This window comes from Manihot esculenta, chromosome 3 (genome assembly GCF_001659605.2).
Source record: "Manihot esculenta cultivar AM560-2 chromosome 3, M.esculenta_v8, whole genome shotgun sequence".
In the NCBI taxonomy this organism is placed as follows: domain Eukaryota; kingdom Viridiplantae; phylum Streptophyta; class Magnoliopsida; order Malpighiales; family Euphorbiaceae; genus Manihot; species Manihot esculenta.
The window spans coordinates 27,081,922-27,101,126 of record NC_035163.2 but is presented as its reverse complement, the minus strand read 5'-3'; the positions used below and the strand labels follow the sequence as shown (position 1 = coordinate 27,101,126).

Sequence of the window (19,205 nt, the reverse complement as noted above, 5' to 3'; positions counted from 1 at the left end):
AGACTGCAAGCCGGTTGATACTCCAGTAATAGTCAATCATGAGTTGAGTAAAGATTCAGAAGAAAGACCAGCAGACAGGGGAGGTATCAGAGATTGGTAGAAAAGCTGATTTACTTATCACACACCACACCAGACTAGACGTGACGTATTCTGTGAGTTTAGTAAGTCAGTTCATGCACGATCCAAAACAAGACCATATGGAGACAGTATTGAGGATTATTCGATATCTGAAAGGAACAGCTGGAATGAGCATGTTGTTCAAGAAGAATGGTCATCTCAATACCAGTGCTTATTGGACAGGAGACCATGCCGACAGACGATCTACTTCAGGATATTTTACCTTCGTTGAGAGTAATTTGGTGACATGGAAAAATAAGAGGCAAAAGGTGGTGGCACTGTTCAGTGTTGAAGCAGAATTTAGGGGAATAGCAAAAGGACCTGTAGAACTACTATGGATCAGAAAGTTGATGTTTGATATTGGATTTTCATGATCGAATAAAACATGTTGAAATAGACCGACATTTCATCAAGGAAAAGTTGGACAATAGTTTAATAACATTACCGTTTGTTCGATTGGAAGATCAGTAGGCAGACATCCTAATTAAAGCAGTTGCTGGACGAATATTTCATGAAGTTTTGGACAAGTTAGACATGTTGGATCCACATGAACCAACTTGAAAGGAGTGTTGGAAAGAATATTTTGCCATAATTATAATTAATCAGTGATTAATATTACCGTAGTTAGCATAATCCTAACATGATATTAGGCGATAATTGATAGTATAATCATAGGTATAATTGATCATATCTTATACTATATAATTCTTGTATTTTATTACATAGAATGTAAGAAAATGAAAAATATTTTTTTTCTATAATTTTAGATGCTCGCTACTCTTGAACATGGAGTTTGCTGATCAAATCAGCAACAGACAGTTTGGTGATATCCTAAGCTTCTTCAATAGCTGAGATTTTGGATTCAAATCTTTCTGGTATGCTGATTAAGATTTTCTCCATGATGCTGCTTTGCTCCACTTCTGCTCTAGCTAAGCACATTCGATTTACCACCTCAAGGACTCTTGTTGTATATTCCTTGATTGTTTCAGTATCTTTCATCTTCATATTTGCCATTTCTCGTTTTAAGGCTATTAACCTTACTGACTTGACACGTTCACTTCCTTGATTGTTTCAGATCTCCTTCGGTGTTTAAAAGCCATTATACTTGTGAAAATGTAGTATGCTATACCAGCATGGAGTACTGTCAGGGCTTTATCTTTCTTTGTTGCTTGTTTTTCATACATCCGAATATGGTTTATAGTGGGATTGTTTCCGAGAGGAGGAGGATCTCGATCTTCTTCTACCGTAGCCCACAGTGCAAGTGATCTCAGGAAAACTTTCATTTTCACCTCCCAAACTTGATAGTTTCATCCAGTAAATAAGGGAATGGAGACTGGTGAGAAAAAAGAGGTCTTTTTTTTTTTTGCTTGCTTGACTTAGGCGTTTGTAGAATGCTTGGATCAAGAATGAGCACCCCTTGAATTTTGAAGGATTCAGGCTCTTATGAGTTTAAAGTTCTGATACCATTTGTTAAGATAAGAAACTGAAGTGTTTTGCAACAAGAACAAAAACAGAGCAGGAAAAATATTGATCTATTTAGTTTTGACAGATCTACATTTTATATCAGAGTTACAGTTTGTTTGTATTTTAAATATGATTATAACAGTTATAATAAAAAAATTATATTTCTAATAAAACAACCCATAATCTAAAAATAACAAAATACAAAAAAATACATGATTTTGAATTTAAAAAATTAACTATATCAATTAACTGATTTATAATTAAAAACACTAAAATGTTTCATTCCAAAGTCTCAATCTCTCATTAAACAGTGAGTGTTGAAATGTGAACAAATCCACATTGGCAACCAGATGAATGGGAACAATCCACATCAGTAGAAGTGTACTGATCAATTCCCATTACTGCATCAACCAACTAACTCATGTGTGGTCTAACCTCCCTTGGCCCCTAGTTTAACAGGTCCAACCATCATTAAATCGGAGATTCAACAAGCATAATAATAAATGTGTAGAATTTAAGGCAGAATACTAAAGGCTGATTTGAAAATTTGTCTTTCTGATTAAACTTTATTAGGTTGAATCATTTATTATTCATTTTGCGTCAGTACAAGATTATAGTTGTTAGAAAAAAATTTCTATTTGCGTCAGTACAAAATTATAGTCGTTAGAAAAAAATGTCTAGTTTTATGATTTCTATTCACACTTGAAAATTTTTAGTCACCACAACCGTGGCACCTAAATTATTTTAAAAGTTGGTGGCTGCATCAAAACTTGCTCGCCTAGCTAGAGACTTGGAAATTCCCAGTTCTGATTTGGGAAATTGTCTCCGGCCTGCGACTCCAACACATCACATCAGGTGATAGCTCATCTTCATCTCTACGCTATCATTCCTGCACTGGCATTCAAAGCTGCAACCACTTCTTCTTTCCACTCCGGCCTCGCTTTCATTTTTAGCCCTCAACTTGCTTGACAATATTCATCTTAATCGTATATAAAGTGAAATTTCAGAAATTGGAAGAATTATTACATGTAACATTATAACCATTAATCATGATGGGAAGAACCTTTCAAATATGATGTATACGAGACTAAGTAACAATCAGATGTGGGGGCAGATTCCTTCCTCCATTAAAATGAAGCAAATGCTAGGTAAGGCTTGATTTGGGCAATAATTTGTCGTCTAGTAACTGTTTCAGGGTCAATTCCGAAGTTCTTCTCCAATATGCCACAGTTGTAGAAGGTTGATTTGTCAAATAATGGGCTTTAAAAGCAATGAATTCCCCAATTTTCCACCTGGACCATCTTATCTCCATGTCTTTTCCATTGAAATTTCTGGTGTGGTTGCTGCAACTCTCCCTCAATCGCTCAGTGTGCTTGTTCTATGTCATAACATGCTTTTTGAGAATCTTAGAAGTAGTTGTAATAAAGGACCGTTTAAATTCTATCAAGAGTTTTAACTAATATCAGAAAAAATAAGATATAAAACTAAAAGTATTACTGAAATTTATCAAAAATTGAAAAAGTAAATTTCTAATAGTTAAAAGAGTCTATTTATAATAGAAACATAACTCTAATAAGTATAATTATGAAAATATTCAAAATGTCTAAAAAAATAATTAAAATGCAAAATTGATCACTAAGGAGAAAAGTTAAATGTTGAAATTATTTGATTCCAAAATGATTTTAGGCAATAAATTACATATTTAATCTGTAATTTTTTTTATATTATTTTAAATTCAAAAATAAAATAAAATATTATGATTTATTCTCCATAAATTAATAATTTTAAGTTTAAAATCTAAATATAAAAGAAAAAATATTTTACTTTTTTTTAATAAATGATGAAATTTATATAAAAAATATATTATTTTATAAAATAATTTTACATAAATTTATAAAATAAATTTTTATATCGAATTTTGTGATTAACATGCCGCTCTCATGACATGACGTTTCAAAATTCTCTTTTTAAAAAATTATCATAAGTTTCTATCAGATATCGACAGTAAAAATTAAGTTCGATTCAAAACTGTTGTAAAATTCAAAATTAATTATTACATATCAAATTGTTTCCAATCCCAAACACTGGTTGTGCATGGTCAAAGGACGACAACATTGAGTTAGGACACACAACCTAAAATAGCTTTTATTTGAGAGACAGAACGGCAATAAAACAAGGGATGTATCTTGGAATTTGCCGTAGGGGACACGTACAAAACCACCAAAAACTTATTACAACATAAGCTAGGTCACTGGGGCTGAGTAACATCCCATTGATATTATTTAATTACAGGACACATAAACCATACAGATTGAGATGGCACCTTTACAATGCACAGTTCAGACTAGCTACATTACCTAGAATTTGCCATTAAGGGTCAGAAGCTAAAGCTCCTTCTCTCCCTTGATTAAAAAAAAAATCATATAAGACCTACATTCATGAGGATTGATTAGTTACGCTTTAAAAATTTCTCAAATAGGAAATTGATAACGTGGTGCATTGCATGCATGATCGTACAATTGTACTATTTCCGTCGCCTCATGGCATTAAAGCAAGATTAGATGGAGAATGCCCCACTTTCCCCTTTTATAAAGGGAGGAAAATATCTTTTTACATGCAACGTTCTCGCATTTCGAGAACCAAACCCTATCTTTTTAGATGTCAACTGAAAAATAGCAATCAATTAGGTCCAATATGAAAAGTGAAAACTCAGGATCCCTCTATCTGAAAACTTAGTTTTCTGTTGTCGACATGCATGTCTCCTTTAGTTTCACTTTTAAAAAAAAAAAAAAAAAATTATAAATGATAGGAGCTTTATGACATAAGTATAACCTAAAAGAGATTTGGTTGTACGAGTGTGTAATAAATGATACCTTTGTGTTAGAATCAGAACTCACAGTGAGCAAATCCACTCCCTGCACAATATCTCCAATTCTAGTAGCGGACTTTATCTGATTCAACTCCCGTGCCCACTCAAAGCCTAGCTCTTGCCACATGTGAATTTAACACATGCATGATTATGCGCAATCATCTTGCTTGAAGCACTAACGTATTGGAATGTCTATTTGCAGCAGTTTATTCATTGACACAGCTCAGCTCTAAAATCTTTGTTGTGGTTGAGCTCTTTCTGATTTTGACACCCTGCAGTTGGTATCAAATGTGAAAGGGACTTGCCTTTCTAATCTAAATAATATTAATTAAGGAGGCCATTGATATGAACGATAGTGAGCTACATAGGGTTCTCTGGGAAGTTACGATAATAACAGGGAAGCAGTGTAGTGCACCATGTGCGAGTCTGTTCATGCCTGCAAGCCTAGTGTGGTCCAAACCCTAATCTGTCAATTTGTATGGCATAAACCATGAGAGTGCTGGAACCAGCCGCACCACTTGGTCCCACTGGGTCCTTAGATCGATTCTCTTCAGTTTCTTGCACGTCTCTAGACTCCAAATTCTGAAAGTGGAATACTTAGATGTATTCAATGCTAAGGCATAATTAGTACTAGGGTTTCAAATCACTCCCTTTTCAATAAATATATATATTTGGAACCTAAATATTAATAGTGAAACTTCGATTAGGCCGCTCATGTATAAAACAAGAAGGATTTTTGGCTAAACGATGAATTGAGATTAGCTAAAGGTCTAAATTAAAAGTATAATTAATAGGTGAATGTGATGATCTAGATCTCACCCACCAGCCAGGCTGATAGATCCACTCACACCACCTCTGGCTTTGTGATCCAACCAAGTCTACTAATTATTTAACAATTTAACCTTGTTATTATCTTCTTCTCCATTGAGTTTTTCCAGTTTTCACAGCCGTAGGGAAACTGCATTTGTGTATGAATTAATTCATTCTCTCTTGCTCTTTATTTTCCACTAGAAAGTTTCACTCTTCTTCGTGGAAAGAAGGATTGGCATTTTAAGGTAGAGTTTAGTGCTTCCACTTTACCGATATTTTTGTTAATTTCTTATGGGTATCTTCTGATTGTTCTTTTAGAGGCTGTATTTGATGTGGGATACATGCAATCCTTGGCTTGTTAGCTAATTTGCCATTGTAGTTTGCAATTAACTCAGTACTGGACTTCTTCTAATTGATATCTTTTGGAGGGTTTGGTTGGAGCTGGCAAAAGATGTTTGTGCTCTGTTATATGTTTAGTTATATTTAATCTGGGGTCTTCATCATGGATCATGTAAATGTAATGATGAGTGTGATTTGTATCTCCTTTTGCTGCTATGCTGTCTGTTGATAACCTAGATCAAGCTCTATGAATTTGTCATCCCAATAAGCTGTTGAGTATTTTGTTTTCTCTCAAGAAATATACTATCTTTTCCAATCAATTTGCAGAAATTGATTGTGTTCTGATTATTTTTAGATGAATTCAATTGTAGGAAAATTACAACAACTATTCACAAATTTGAAGATGAAAGCAAGCTGGACAGTTGGTGGATTTAACATGCTTGCAGCTGACTAATGGATTTTCCAAATTTGATCTACGTAACAAATTTTTCTATTTTTCGATGGCCTCAAAACCCAACGTTGCAACTTCCCCAGAAAAGCTGAGAAATGGTAATCAGACACCAGAAGGAAAGTCTCGCAGGCCCTCACCTTTACAGATTACAAAGACAAGCAAATCTGAGCCGGTCACCCCCAGAAAACCACCTCAAAGTGCACAAGTTGCATCAAAACAGGTTTCTGTAGGGACAACCGAGGACAAGAAATCACTGATTTCTCACAAATCAGACAATGTCAATTCTTTAGTTGATAAGGTATCTTCAGGTTTGGAATTTGTTGATCCAAAACAAGGGCCAACTTCTGCTGGTTCCAAAGTGAGTGAGACTAGGGACTCACCAGAGGGCACTGCTGATCAAGAAAGTAAAAGTTTACAGAATGAAATTGACCCTAGCTCTGCTAAGGTAATTAGTGATGGGACCAGTAGCCTTCTAAAGACTAGTGAAAATGCCAAAGTTAGTGAACGAGCTGATTTTGTTGAGAGTGGAAAAAGCAGTGTGAACAGAGGGAGCACAAGCACTGATGTCAGTGATGAGAGTACTTGTAGCAGTTTGAGTAGCAGTGTCAATAAACCTCACAAAGCCAATGATATGCGATGGGAAGCTATACAAGCTGTACATGCAAAAGGTCTATTGGGTGTGAACCATTTCAGATTGCTAAAGATGTTGGGCTGTGGGGATATTGGAAGTGTGTATCTTTCAGAATTGAGTGGAACAAAGTGTTATTTTGCAATGAAAGTTATGGATAAAGCATCTTTAGCAAGTAGGAAGAAACTTCTACGAGCTCAAACAGAGAGAGAAATACTGCAGTGTTTGGACCATCCCTTCCTTCCAACTTTATATACCCATTTTGAGACTGATAAGTTCTCGTGTTTGGTTATGGAGTTTTGCCCTGGTGGTGACTTGCACACTCTTCGACAAAGGCAGCCAGGAAAGCATTTTTCTGAGCGGGCAGTAAAGCATGAACCTATCCTTATATTATGTCTATATAACTTTGAGGCATTGAATCTGCAAATCCCTGCATTACTTTGGTGCTTGCTTTCACAAAGTACCTAAGAATTTTTTGTGTCATCCTGCATGGTATTGGTAGGTTACTTGCTACATCATTGTAATGACTAGGTGCTCGGAATTCATGTCAATTTTCAAGTGATTGCAGAAGAGTTACTTTGATAGTCTTGTAAGCACTTAATACTTATCATATGAGAATTAGGTAGATTTGGTTATCTGCAATATAGGATCTGATGTAGCTATTTGGGTAATAGGTTGAATATAGAAATCTTCTGAATATCCTGAAAGATAATGTTGGTGAGCAAGTTGGTATGGGCTATAAGTTATAACCAATAAGAGCAACATGAAATGTGATGGTATTTGTAAGGCGAGGGGTAGACATTTCTTGGGTTTTTGTAAGAACATAGATTGAATATATAGAGGGAAAACATTTATTATTGTGCAGAACCAGCTGAGAGCTATATTACAAATTATTTGTGTATCATATGACTAATTTAGCTAAAAGAATATACCTAATAGTTCTGAGAAGTTGTTTAATTCACTGCGTTGGCATACTCATATTCAAACATTGTCTCTTTATAATTTTGTACATCTATCAAGAAATGATGCCTATTGAAAGCAGTGTATCAGAATAATTGCTGTTGTTCAGTCTTTGAAACTAATGGTTCTATGTAAATGAGATTGCTTTATTTAGCATCAGCCTCTATGCTACCAAATTATAGTGATATTTTTTGTTTGCTTTGAACCAACTATCGTATCCTATTCCTAAATAAAGATGGGGAAAAAATGGTCAAGAAGAAGAATCAGTCTGTCAGATATGTTGATATGAGTATGAATAACTACCAAGGAATATTTTGTGTAGCCTGTAAAATCATATATAGAGACCACTCAAACTACTTTTTTTCCATCACCTGCCTAAGGTCACTGATTCTGAACTGCTAACAAGCAGTCCTTTACAATTAAGATGTTAGGTTTTGCCTTTGACTTCTTTGTCTTTTATTCTTTTTGCACATGGTAATTAATTTATAAGGATTACGATCCTTGTTTCTCCTTTATTACATTTTCTATTTACGCAAAAATTAGAGGGGAAAAATCATTGGATATTGCCTTGAAAGTTAACTTGAGCTTTACACTTTCAATTTTCAGGTGAAGGCATAGATCATATTGTTGTCTTGTTGCAGTTTTTAACTTTTATTTTAGGTGCTCTAAGGCCAAATGAACATTTAAGATGATGACTGACCTTGAACTTGATTAGTCAGATGTAAAACTGCATTTATTCTGATCTTTCCATACTAGACAAATCATATCAGGTAATTTTGTTCAACTGTCTGCGTTGATCATGTGGCGTGTCATAACCATGAAATTTAGAGAAAAGGGATAATAGCAAAAAATGATAAACCAACTCTTTTCGTGTTTGATTTGTGGTGAAACCAAGTAATCCAAGACAATAAGAGTGGACCATGGACTTCTAATATAAATATGAATGTTCCCTTTATGTGATAACTATAAACTGCAGTGCGAGGTAGAAATGCATCGGTATGTTGCTTATTATGACATTCTTTCGTTGTGTTGATAATGATTGCAATGAAAACTAATTGTCCTCTGACCTTTTATCTGCAGGTTCTATGTAGCAGAGGTTCTTCTTGCTCTGGAATATCTCCATATGCTTGGAATTATTTACCGTGATCTCAAGCCGGAAAATGTTCTTCTCCGTGAAGATGGACATATAATGCTTTCTGATTTTGACCTTTCCCTTCGTTGCACAGTGAGCCCAACATTAGTCAAGTCTTCAGCACCTGAAGGCGAACGCTTGCGGAAGAACCCAGCTTACTGTGTTCAGCCTGCTTGTATTGAGCCATCTTGTATCCAGCCCTCATGCGTGGCGCCTACTACATGTTTTTCCCCTCGACTCTTTTTAAGCAAATCCAGGAAAGATCGAAAACCAAAGAAAGAAATGGGGAACCAAGTCACCTCATTGCCAGAGCTTATTGCAGAGCCGACTGATGCACGTTCCATGTCCTTTGTAGGAACACATGAATACCTAGCCCCTGAAATTATCAAGGGTGAAGGGCATGGAAGTACTGTAGATTGGTGGACTTTTGGCATCTTTCTATACGAGTTACTCTTTGGTAAAACTCCATTCAAGGGATCAGGGAACCGTGCCACCCTCTTCAATGTCGTGGGTCAGCCGTTGCGATTTCCTGAGTCACCAGTTGTCAGTTTCTCAGCAAGAGATCTGATACGGGGCTTGCTAGTGAAAGAGCCACAACATAGATTGGCCTATAAACGAGGAGCTACTGAGATTAAACAACATCCATTCTTTGAAGGCGTAAACTGGGCATTGATTCGTTGCGCTAGCCCACCTGAGATTCCTAAGCCGCCTGAGATAGAGCGGATTCCAGCTCCACCATCAACAAGTGGAAAAGGTGCACCACCTGCTGTTCTTCCAGAGCAGAATAATTATTTGGAATTTGATTTCTTTTAGCTGTCCTCCTTTTTGCTTTTGCTTTTGTTTTTGTTTTTGCACCCTCTTCTTGCACTACACCCAATATGTAGAGTCTGTAGAACATTGAAGCTGTGGAAATTAGGGTTTTTTGAATTGATAATAGTCATCTTGTTACTAAACATTTTCATATTTGTATCGAAGGAAGTTGAATATCTGAAATTGTGAATCCTGTGAATGTATTACATTTTGGCTTCTTTATATGCTGAATTCAGTCACGGTAACTGATTATCTCAGCGGTCCAGAGGCGCTGCAACTTTGCGCTCCTTGCTTATGCCAGGTTTCTCTCAGGGCTGGGTTTTGACTCGGCTTCCTTAAGCTATGTGGGCTTTTCTTAGGCTTTCTACTTGGGTTTTAGCCTTGGCCTACTTCTTTGTCTAGACTTCATTGGCTAAAATTTTTTTCTTTTTTCTTCTCAAATTGGCCAAGAGCCCAAGACTTTAATTAAGGAGCCTTTTCAGCCATGACCCACGTGACAATATTTTTTTAATGAAATATACCTTTTGATTAAAAAAAAAATCCATGGTAGCCATTAAAATCCTGCGTACTTTGGACTTTTTTCCTTAAAGAAATCCAGGGAGTTGTCAATTAAGAAGAATAATTAAGGGAAGTGTCTTCTTTTTTTAATGCTTATTTCATAATCACGTGATTTTAGTATAACAACTTTTATTTAAATAAAAAAAAAAGAAAATTGAGAACATTTTTAAGGTCAATTCATGGAAATATGAGAGATGGGATGCCATTCTCTTTCAATATTGGAGAGATTCTTGTTGTAAAGAATTTCCTTTTCATAAAGCTCCAAATCTATTTCATCGAGGTAGTGAACTAAGTTTTTTTCCATTGTTTTAGCATCTTTCGATTTGATATAGCACATCAACTATATTCTATATATATATGCATATATTTTTATTTTTTTAATAATACGCATTTAAATTTAATTCTATCGAATGAATTATATATTTTTATTTATACGATTACAAAATAATCGTGAAGTCTCTATAAAAAAATATTTATATATATACATATAATTGCATGCATGCATGAGGATGATCGTTTTTGCATGTGGTGATGAGTCATAAGGGAACATTGTTGGCATCTTGAGATTTAATTCTGAGTAAATTTTGGAGTTAGTGCAAACTCACAAACTTAAGAATCTATTCCCATCTTGAAGAAATTATAATAAAAGCAAGGGAACAATTGCAAAAGAATGGAACCAATATGTTAGAAATTAGGGAAAATTATTTTGTAGTTTCTGAGGTTTAACGTAATTAACACTTCTGTTTCTCTATTTTGGCGATCCAATACTTAAGTCCCTCACTTTCTTTTCTGTCCAAATTCGTAGTCCTTCCGTCCAAAATAGTCATTTGGGACACGTGAATTGACAAAATTAACCATTTTCTTCTTCTTCTTTTTCTGGGATTTCACATTGAGAGAAGGGTATTTTTGAAAAAAATTATCACATCTCACCTTTGACTCTTTGACCAAACGGTTTAAATGGACGGAAAGACTACGAATTTGGACGGAAGAGAAAGTGAGGGACTTAAATATTGGGTCGTTAAAATAGAGGGATAAAAGTGTTAATTACGTTAAATCTCAGGGACTACAAAGTAATTTTTCCTAAAAATTATATGCCTACAGAGAAATACCCAAAAATTTTAACTTTTTTTTTTTTTTTTAACATTTCTAAAGTGGATTCCAATCATTATCTCTTCTTGGAATATAGCTCCATCAAAATACTGTCAACCTTTTTTTTTTTTTTTTTTTCTTTTTGGTGAATGCCCTTCCTTGGCTTGCCCAATTAAATTGCAAGAATCTAAGTCTCTAGTTTGAAGCACTTAACAGAATTTGAAAAAAAAATTATTATCTCCATTTCATAATTTTTATTTATTTCCTTTCCTTGGCTTTCTATTTACTTTTCAAGAAATAACTAATTTAAATTAATTTTAATTTTGACAGATCTTAATATTTATTAATTATATAATTAAATATTTTTATACTTATAAATTGTGAAATCAAAATAATAATAGTAAATCCTATCTTTGTTGTTGAATCATATACATTGAGGGTTTTTTTCACAATGGAAAATTGGAAACCATTGGTTGGGTCAAAGATGGAATGAAGTTTTTGGTTAATTATTGATTAAAGAAATTAATTAGCAATTATGTAAACAACAACCAGAGGATGAAGAAACCTCACCCCATTGGACATTGACCACATTACAACACCCACATGGCCTCATCACATTATCATTACCACAGTCTCTCTCTATGGACCCACTTTTGAACAAATTTTTAAGATGTTATTTGGTTTTAATGGATTATTTTTTAAAATAATTTATTTTCTCTATATTAAAGAAAAATTAATTTTTCAAAAAATTAATTATGAGAAAATTTTAAAATTTTCTCATAATTTAAAATTTTTTAATTCTAACTAAACATGCCCTTAGATTTCTCATATAAGGCTTGTTTGGTAATTTACTAGATGGGCAATGGTGATTTAAAAAATAGATTATGGGTTTGATGTGGGCTTAATCCACTAAATGCCAAAAACAATATGGATCAAATGGCTATTTTTATGCTAAGCATTGTTTTTTTTTTTTTTTTTTTTATAAAAAAAATCAATTAAATAATTATTATGTAATAAAAAAGGCATCCAGTTAAGCGTGATACACTTGTAATTAATTGAAGGAGTGAAAGGGAAAGTTTCTAAAAGAAGATAATTATAGATTAAATATTTATGATGTGATTTACCACCAATTATTATTATTATTATTATTATTTAAATTAAAAAAAAATTATAGCTTTACAAAACACTACAAATTCTCATTTCAATTGCATTTTAAAAATCAAAGCTTTTCTTTTTTCTGTTTTTTTCCTCCAATCCTTTTGCTATTTTAACCATTCATTTAAGCAAGAAAACAAACCCAGATTTCAATAAATACCATTCTCTCTCTCTCTCTCTCTCTCTCTACGCTTGGTGAATAAGTTTAATTGCATTGGGAGAGGAGTCTAAAATAAACAGCTTTGTTTTTTTTTTTTTTTTTTTGATTTTTTTTTATTTTAATCAAGGCCTTGAAGCTAAACTGAGCAGTTCTGATTCTGCAACTGCGAACGCAAGGGGAAAGAAAAAATGGGTGTTGCTAATCATGAAGCGATCAAGCAGTTTCAATCTTTAATGGACCAAAGTAAGCTTTCGAAAGCCAAGTTTACTCCTTTTTTTCCTTTTTTTTTTAAATGTTCTATTTTGGATTTCTTCTCTAATTACTAACACTAAATTTCTCTTCTTCTATGAAATTCTGACAGTCGATCAGCCACTCAAGGATACATTTCAGGTCAGTTTCTTTCCTTGATGGGTTTTGTTGATCTGTTTTCCTTTTTATTTTGCTGAAAAAGAAATCGAACGACAGTGGGGATATGAGGTTTATAGATTTAGCTTAGTTCATAGTTGGTGAATTTAGTTTAGCTGTAGTTTTTCCTCGGCTAATTGATGTGGAAATATCCAGAATCAATGGAAGTTTGTGTTCTTTTTGGCGGGTGAGGGAGCTGGGGACATGGCGTGGAGATGAGATTTGATCTAATTTTGTATTGCTAGGCGTCCATTCATTTGCTATTTGCCTTCCTTTGTTTCTGGGTTTGATCTAGACGTTGTTGGTTTTCACCGTTCTCTTCTAAAGAAATGTGGATCATCAGGAATCACACTCCTGATTCATTGAATTCCATGATGCTAACATTTTGATCACCAATGCGCGGAGTTATTGGATCTGTATGGAAACTATCTGTTGATACTGTGCTCTAGAGGAGGTGTTTAAGCATTTGCATATTTCCCTGGTAATCGAAGATTTCAGTTCTTCACGTTGAAGGACAAGTTGGAAACTTTTTGGTTATCTTTTGACTTGGATTTTATTGAACTAATTGGCTAAACTTTGTGATGGCTCCTGTAGCATGTGTGTGAGCTAAATGTTGGCTTTTAGTTTTCAGATTTGTGAAAATTTTTGCAGCTAGAATTTTCAAACAGGAGTATCAGATTGCATAGACATTACCTTTTGGTAAAGAAGGAATGAGTCTGAGGGTTTCAAATAAATGGATGATAAATAATTGATGTCTGAAGAAGCAGAACCACAAATGATTAGTATTGAGCTTACAAGTTGGGACTTGAATATTATTATGACAGGAAAAATCATTCAGAACTGTTGAAAATTCCTTTCTAATCTCATATTATGGTCATTCTGAGGCTAGTTGCATCAACAGTTCTAAGGTTCTGAATTGCAGGAAGATAAAAATGTGCTGACATGAGAATTTTTCAATTGTTAGCATTGTTTTCTATTCTTGTTCCTGTTGTTTTTAGATTAAGGTTTGTTTTTGGTGGACATTGATACAGAGTCTTATGAAGTGTAGAAAAATAAATATTTAACTCGAAGCTTGTTCTGTGATCTCCAGAATATGCACCAGGGTTATCCAAATGAAACATTACTGCGATTTCTCAAGGCAAGAGAGTGGAATGTTTCCAAGGCCCACAAAATGGTTAGATCCATTTATATATTTTTAAGAATTCATTTACTTCTTCCATCCCTGTAATTTTGTTATTATTACAATTATTTTTATCTCCAGGCTTTATCTTTGGCTCCTTATTCTTAAGCCAACTTTGCCTTTTTGTTCCAGTTGATTGATTGTTTACAGTGGAGAATACAAAATGAGATTGATAACATATTGGCGGTGAGTTTTTTTTTCCTTTTTGGAACTTAAACAGTGGCTAGTTATTTCTGTAATTTATGCATGTGCATAAATTGAAAGTTGCAACATGAACTTCATGCATTCATTTGTATATTCTATAATAGAGATGTAGGCATCTTCACTTTCTGCATTTATCCTGAATATTTAATTTTAACCTAGGGAAGAAGGTATGTGCTAGAGGCACATGCTTAAAGATTTAAAATGAACTATTGGAACAAGCTCATAAGCACACCATGAGTATGCTACATGGAACTCTAATCTGCCATTAGTGTAAGCAAATGAGAATCTGCAGTGAGTACAAGCAAAAGCTAAATGATAATTTTTTTTGCTCATAAGCGTGTAAACAAAAGCTGCCAATTGCAATTATCTCTTTTTTTAAATAGACAACCAACCAATTGAATCATAGATGTCTTAATAGTTTATTTCCTTTCATTCCTTTGAACATCATGAGGATCTAACTTCTAGAATGTCGACTAGAATGGGCTCTAAAATATTCATATAAGTAATTCAATATCTGCAAATAGTTGCATAACTCTGTTTAGCCCTCCTGCTTTTTGAGCAATGCAGTGATTGCATGGACTCACTTTTGCCCAAATCCTCAAAACTATGTTTGATTGTATGTTTTAAATAAATATTTATGCCGTTAGTCTAAAATCCAGTGACGTCTATTTGTATCCTGGATATGCATCACAAACAAATGATGCCTTACATTTAGGATGTCAACAACCACATTGCTGGGACAACCTTGTATTCATTACATTGAATAAGAATTGTTGATTCAGTTATCTGTGCACAGAAACCAATCATTCCAGTTGATTTATATAGAGCAATTCGAGATTCACAGCTTGTTGGATTATCTGGTTACACTAAAGAGGTATGTGCAAGTCTTTTAGAGCTTATTATTGTCCTCAAAGATACATCATCGCTGTTGTTCATCTCTGGCATGCCAAGAGAGGGCTGATGACCTGAGTCAATTTTTTTTTTTCAATGAAAATTTTAAATAGTTGCTTCCTCAGTATTTTCTGAAGGGAATTTCTTGATATCCTCGTAAGAAGGCCTTCTGATGTGTCAGTAAATTACTTAAAATCCCAAATTTAATGTTTTCCCTTTTATGTGTTGAAATTTCCAGGGTCTTCCTGTCGTTGCTGTTGGTGTTGGGCTGAGCACATTTGATAAAGCATCTGTAAGGATTTTATAACTAAATTATATATATATATTGTGCTTGAATATGACAGTTAAAAATTTGCATTATGAACACTTTGGATCCTTTTTCTGATGTATAAGTATGAATGGAGTGGGAGAGTGTATTAGATGTTTATTTCAAAGTGGATTTGTGTTTTGTGTATTTGAACCCAGTTGAATAAGAAATAAGATATGGGTAAAATAGTATATGTAACAGCCAGATATGCACACAGTTAAATGAGAAACAAGAGGTGAAGAAAATTGAATATGTGCGTAGCTAGATATGCACATAGATACTATAAGGAGATAAAGAAAGAGTTTTTCCATCTTAAATGAGATAATTGTACAGATATTTAGAATGTAATACAGGGAATATATTTGCCTCAATAAGTATGCCAGAGAGATACTAATTACTACCTATAAAGGATGTTAGATGTGAAAAGTTTGAGCAGGGTTTGCATATAAAGCATTGCTGTCCACCCTATTACAGAGTTACTAGAACTAGTAAATGCAACCTTGTACATAAACAAAACAGAGAGGAAGAACAGAACAGGAAAAGAAGGGGACAATAGAAAAGAGAGCAGAGTCGGGTAACATGAGTAGTCTTTCGTATCACATGCAAAAGGTAAGAAACAGAGGGGTGCCCAGCTAACAAGGGCAGAGACAGAAATTGAGACAAGGACATGGACAGGGCCAGAATACCAGAGTAGGTTTGGACCACAAACCCCCTTAGCAGTTTGTGTAGTGGAATTGAGTAGAGGCATAATAGTGTGTGAGTATTGTGGTAGAAGACACATTAGGGTCTGAAGGAAAGCTAATAGGGCTTGTTATAATGTGGGGTTACGAATCATATTATAAGAAACTGTCCAGCAGGGCAAGCTACAGTAACACCACTGATAGAAATATCTTTGATAGAAACATCGTTCCTTCTGGTTCTAGAGGTAGAGGATGGGTTAAATTTGAACCTACAATTATGACTGCAGCAAAAAGGATTTCATATAAAGAGAGAAGTTGGGGGGTGGGGGCTGGTATATAGGAGTACAAAGTGTTCTTTTACCTTAATATCTGGATGACTTGGTAATTTGTATCCGTTGATCTTTGGGCATTCAGTCGTCCTGTTGTCTCTTGTATGCGATATCTACTAATCATCTCTGTTTTTCTTTTGGGTTCACTTCAGGTCAATTACTATGTGCAGTCACACATCCAAATAAATGAATACAGAGATCGTGTAATATTGGTGAGTGCAATCTCTGAAAAGGTTAGATGGTTCATCATCTTTGCGATTTGTAAGCTGACTAGTTACTTATTTTTTGGTAGCCTGCTGCATCCAAGAAATATGGAAGACATATTAGCACTTGTGTCAAAGTTTTAGATATGACTGGCTTAAAGCTTTCAGCATTGAATCAAGTAAAGGTACATTTTGCATTGAGCATCCATATTTCTTCAACCAGATTTTATTCATAAAAGTGATGTTCAATAAAATCCAATAATGAATATTTTACAAGATATGACATCTGTAAATCTAAAGCAGTACGTGCATAAACAAATAACAGTATGTTTGGATAGAGAGAATGAAGGTTTTATAAAGTAACACAAAGGAATCAAAACCTCTTTAATCCATCAAAGTGGGGGGTGAAATAAGTGAGGTTCAAAACCTCCCAAAAATCTTATCTTGCTTAAAAAACTTTCCTAATGCTTTTTCTTATATCTGCGGTGATCTGACTTCTTTATCTTCTATTGCAGCTGTTGACTGTTATATCTACAGTTGATGACTTAAACTATCCAGAAAAAACAGAGACGTACTATATTGTCAATGCCCCATATATATTTTCAGCATGTTGGAAGGTGTTGCCTTTTTCTCATGTGAAAAGCATTCCGGGTACTCTTAATTCTGTAATGTCCTATTAACAGCTCAACATATGGAAAATATTTTGTTCAGGTTGTAAAGCCTCTTTTACAAGAAAGAACAAGGAAGAAAATTCAGGTGCTGCAAGGTTGTGGAAGAGATGAATTGTTGAAGGCAAGGAAATATGACTGATAATATATTTAAGCTGTCTCCTAAGCATGCTTTCCTTTGAATACAGGAGTTTATTTTCTACATGCATCTTCCTTCATGCTTGTACTAAAATGTTTCAAATCCACTACTCGAAATAAATTTTTACATTGTTGCCTTCCGTATTTGTTATTGAATCACAACGAAAGTATATTCAGCAAAGCCATACCTCTACTTAAGATTTGCCTATTTGCCTAATTATGTTAGTAATCCACTGTCATCAAAGTAATGAGGTATCCCTTGTGTTCTCAATCCCAACTTGTTTCCTAAAACTTATCCCTTGACCCTCCAACTCAGCGCTTTATAGGAGGACCACTTTGTCGGTCCTACATTACATGCGTCCTATTTGTCCTTGATTTTCTATTTTCTCTGTGCCCGTATGTACTTGGAGGATTGACACTTGTTGATATTTTTCTTTGCAGATTACGGATTATGCATCCCTTCCGCATTTTTGTAGAAAAGAAGGATCTGGCTCATCTCACCTTACAGGGAGTGGAACAGCTGGCAATTGTTTCTCCTTGGATCATGACTTCCATCAACAGGTATACAATTATATCAAACATCAAGCTGCTCTTTCAGAACCCACTGCACCAATCAGGCAGGGGTCAGTCCATGTTGATATCCCAGAGCCAGACCCAGAAGATGCCAAGATTGCTAAGACAATTGAATCCGAGTTCCAAAAGTTTGGAGGTTTGAATGGACTCTCCAACTCGTTAAACGGGCTTAAAGTTAACGGTCATTAAAAAAGTTAGATAGTAACAATTTCAAAAATCCCTGCTGATACCACACCAGAACCAACTCTTGGTGGCTGATTCATGGGGACAGCTTTGGAGGCAAGTCTTTGTACTTCAATTACTGAATACATTAATGCTCACTTGCATCATCTCGATGCAGGTTTGGCAAGATAAAGCAATATTTTTGTAGATTGATTTACCACTTTGGAGTGGATAATTGTAACTCTGGCATTTTATGACCTTTTTAACTCTTGTGCTAGAGTAAATTGCTATTCCATCATCTGTTGTCTCTGAAGCCTTTGCATGCCAGCATCTGTTTTCTCAGGCCAGGTATTGTAGATGTGGTTAGTGTAGATCACTTTCATCTAGAAAGTATACCATTTACGGGTTGCTTATTGCATGTATTGGTTTAGACTTAGTATCGCCTGCTTAATTTATTCATTGAATCATGAATTTATATAGAAAAAATATAACAAAACATCTAAACAGAATAAATATGTCTTAATTATATCTACAAAATCAAATCTAAATAAAATCATAAATAATATGAAACTTATCATATCCTCAGACATTGAATTATTCTCCTAAAGTCATTCCATATATTTTTTGAAGAGCAGAAAGAGGCATATTCTAACACTTCTTGCATCTTTTGTATGATGTTTTGTGATATACTGGTACTTTCACGAGGCATATTGGAATTATTGCTGTTTGAGAAGTCATTTCTCTTGTCATGACTTTTTGTTGTGTTTTTGGAGAAGTTCTTCTCCTCCTGGATGCATGCTTGAATTTATATAGGAAAAAACATAACATATTTTACCAGCATATATTTGAAAATAGGAAAGGCTGAGAAGATGTAGTTGAACTGATGTGATCTTCAGTTGGCATCCAGCAAGTTCTATATAAGC

At 34.5% G+C, this 19,205-nt stretch overlaps 2 protein-coding genes across 2 annotated transcripts; both read left to right on the top strand.

The window, feature by feature from the left end:
• Positions 1 to 5,085: 5,085 nt before the first annotated feature.
• On the top strand, positions 5,086 to 9,842 carry LOC110610898 (serine/threonine-protein kinase D6PK). Its single transcript, XM_021750970.2, has 3 exons — positions 5,086 to 5,505; positions 5,971 to 7,049; positions 8,719 to 9,842. The coding sequence occupies exons 2-3, from the start codon at positions 6,100 to 6,102 to the stop codon at positions 9,581 to 9,583; spliced, it is 1,815 nt and encodes a 604-aa protein (XP_021606662.1). The 5' UTR covers positions 5,086 to 5,505; positions 5,971 to 6,099; the 3' UTR covers positions 9,584 to 9,842.
• A 2,628-nt stretch (positions 9,843 to 12,470) lies between these two features.
• On the top strand, positions 12,471 to 18,580 carry LOC110612155 (SEC14 cytosolic factor). The gene is made up of 11 exons (XM_021752855.2): positions 12,471 to 12,785; positions 12,904 to 12,932; positions 14,038 to 14,121; positions 14,260 to 14,313; positions 15,128 to 15,205; positions 15,461 to 15,514; positions 16,691 to 16,750; positions 16,831 to 16,926; positions 17,257 to 17,358; positions 17,453 to 17,533; positions 17,989 to 18,580. Exons 1-11 carry the CDS (start codon positions 12,731 to 12,733, stop codon positions 18,307 to 18,309), a joined length of 1,014 nt encoding a protein of 337 aa, XP_021608547.1. The 5' UTR covers positions 12,471 to 12,730; the 3' UTR covers positions 18,310 to 18,580.
• Positions 18,581 to 19,205: the final 625 nt, after the last annotated feature.